At 56.6% G+C, this 2109-nt stretch overlaps 2 protein-coding genes across 2 annotated transcripts in view; one reads left to right on the forward strand and one right to left on the reverse strand.

Annotated features, from left to right (window-relative positions):
- Positions 1–396, reverse strand: part of GUITHDRAFT_154931 (hypothetical protein) — a gene marked incomplete at both ends in the record, with an annotated part of 1748 nt that extends 1352 nt beyond the window's left edge. Inside the window, 2 exons of the mRNA XM_005824539.1 lie at positions 25–150; positions 263–396. Of these exons, the coding sequence (XP_005824596.1) occupies positions 25–150; positions 263–396 (260 nt within the window). The remainder of the gene's footprint in view (positions 1–24; positions 151–262) is intronic.
- Positions 397–1345: 949 nt separating this feature from the next.
- Positions 1346–2109, forward strand: part of GUITHDRAFT_77982 (hypothetical protein) — a gene marked incomplete at both ends in the record, with an annotated part of 1731 nt that continues 967 nt past the window's right edge. Inside the window, 3 exons of the mRNA XM_005824540.1 lie at positions 1346–1388; positions 1735–1870; positions 1982–2107. Of these exons, the coding sequence (XP_005824597.1) occupies positions 1346–1388; positions 1735–1870; positions 1982–2107 (305 nt within the window). The remainder of the gene's footprint in view (positions 1389–1734; positions 1871–1981; positions 2108–2109) is intronic.

Below are 2109 nucleotides of genomic sequence, written 5' to 3' on the forward strand. Positions count from 1 at the left end.
TTCCTCTCTCGCTCGATCCCTCACATCTGGTCAAGCGCGTTCGCCTGAGCCAGAGTCCTCGGGAAGCCGTCCAGGATAAACCCGTTCTGGCACTCTGGTTTCGCGATCTCGTCCTTGATGATGCCGATCACGATCTCGTCCGTCACAAGCCTGCGATGCCCTTCGTGAGCCTCTCCTCCTCCCGTCCTCCCTCCTCCCCTCCTCCCTCCCGCCCTCCTCCCCTGCTCCTCCTCTTCTTCCCTCCTCCCTCCTTCTGCCTTACCCTCCTGAGTCCATGATAGCCTTGGCCTTCTTCCCGACATCGGTGCCTGCTGCCACTGCGGCGCGGAGCATGTCGCCTGTGGACAGCTGCGGGATGTTCCTGGACTCCACGATCTTGGGTCCGTGCGTTCCCTTCCCTGGACGAGGCTAAGGTCAGGAGGGGGTTGGCAGAACACGTTGGGCACATGCAGCATGCAAGAGGAAGAGTTTGGGGAGAGTCAGGACTCATTGATGGAGCAGAAAGAGGAGGAGGAGGCAGGAAGCATGCAGCAGGACTTCCGAGGATAAGTGCGTGTATAAGAGTATATGGCGCAGGTGTATGGAATGGTTTTGGACCTTTCTATCACTGACATCGTTTGGTTCTACCTGCTCCATTCTCAGAACTATCCTCCCTAAATGTGGTGACCTGGCTCGAACACAGAAAATGTTCATTTCACCACTTTCATTCTATTCTCCCGTTTTTTGCGATGTGGGCATCGCAGCCAAACTCCTCAACATTCTGCTTTTCGTATGCCTTCATGTGAAGGCTTTTCATATACCTTCTTGTGAAGGCATATGAAAAGCTCCCCCCTCCCCCTTCCCCTCCTCCCCTCCGCTCCCTTCTTCTCTATCCTCTCTTCAGCTCCTCTCAGCTCCTCATTCCTCTCCTCTCCTCTCCTCTCCTCTCCTCTCCTCACGTGGGCCAGGGGGGCCAAAGAGGATCATGATGGTACGCGCCATGCGTGGGTTGTCCTGTCACGTACCCCTACCCCATCATTTGCATTGGCAATTCTAAGACCCCTCCAGTTTGTGATAAACCCATAGTTGCCCAAAAGTTTTCTATAAAAAGTACCCCTAGTTTTGTACCCCCTCCCCCATTTTTTAACCAACCACATGTGATTTTATCAAATGAACGCGCTCGTGGATCAGCTGATTTGGTGGGGGTAGGGGTAGTAATCTAGACTGTCCTTGGGGTTATCTGGATCGAAATAACTGGTGGGGTACTCAAGTGAAGAAGGTGCAATTGGATGGTAGGGGTGGTACATGAGACGAGGGGGTAGTCGATGGTACGGGTGGCAGGGAAGGTAGGGTGTGACATCAGACTATGGCACGAACCATCATGATCCTCTTCGGCCCTCCTGGCGCAGGTGAAGGAAGAGAGGAGAGGAGAGGAGAGGAGAGGAGAGGAGAGGAGAGAGGAGAGAGGAGAGGAGAAGGGAGGGAGGAGAGAGGACAGAAGGGGAGCAGAGCAGAGCGGAGCGGAAGGGAGCGGGGCGGAGGGGATCAGAGCAGGAGAGAGCGGGGCGGAGGGGAGCAGAGCGGGAGTGAGAAGAACAGAGGAGAGCAGAGGAGAGCAGAGGAGAGCAGAGGAGAGCAGAGGAGAGCAGAGGAGAGCAGAGGAGAGAAAACGGGTGAGGAGGGGAAGGAGGCGGGTTCATCGCGAACAATTGCCCAACATGCTCTGCCAACCCTCCTGACCTTAGCCTCGTCCAGGGAAGGGAACGCACGGACCCAAGATCGTGGAGTCCAGGAACATCCCGCAGCTGTCCACAGGCGACATGCTCCGCGCCGCAGTGGCAGCAGGCACCGATGTCGGGAAGAAGGCCAAGGCTATCATGGACTCAGGAGGGTAAGGCAGAAAGAGGGAGGAGGGAAGAAGAGGAGGAGCAGGGGAGGAGGAGGGGAGGAGAAGGAGAGGAGGGAGGACGGGAGGAGGAGAGGCTCACGAAGGGCATCGCAGGCTTGTGACGGACGAGATCGTGATCGGCATCATCAAGGACGAGATCGCGAAACCAGAGTGCCAGAACGGGTTTATCCTGGACGGCTTCCCGAGGACTCTGGCTCAGGCGAACGCGCTTGACCAGATGT

Source organism: Guillardia theta (genome assembly GCF_000315625.1).
Source record: "Guillardia theta CCMP2712 unplaced genomic scaffold GUITHscaffold_93, whole genome shotgun sequence".
Lineage (NCBI taxonomy): Eukaryota > Cryptophyceae > Pyrenomonadales > Geminigeraceae > Guillardia > Guillardia theta.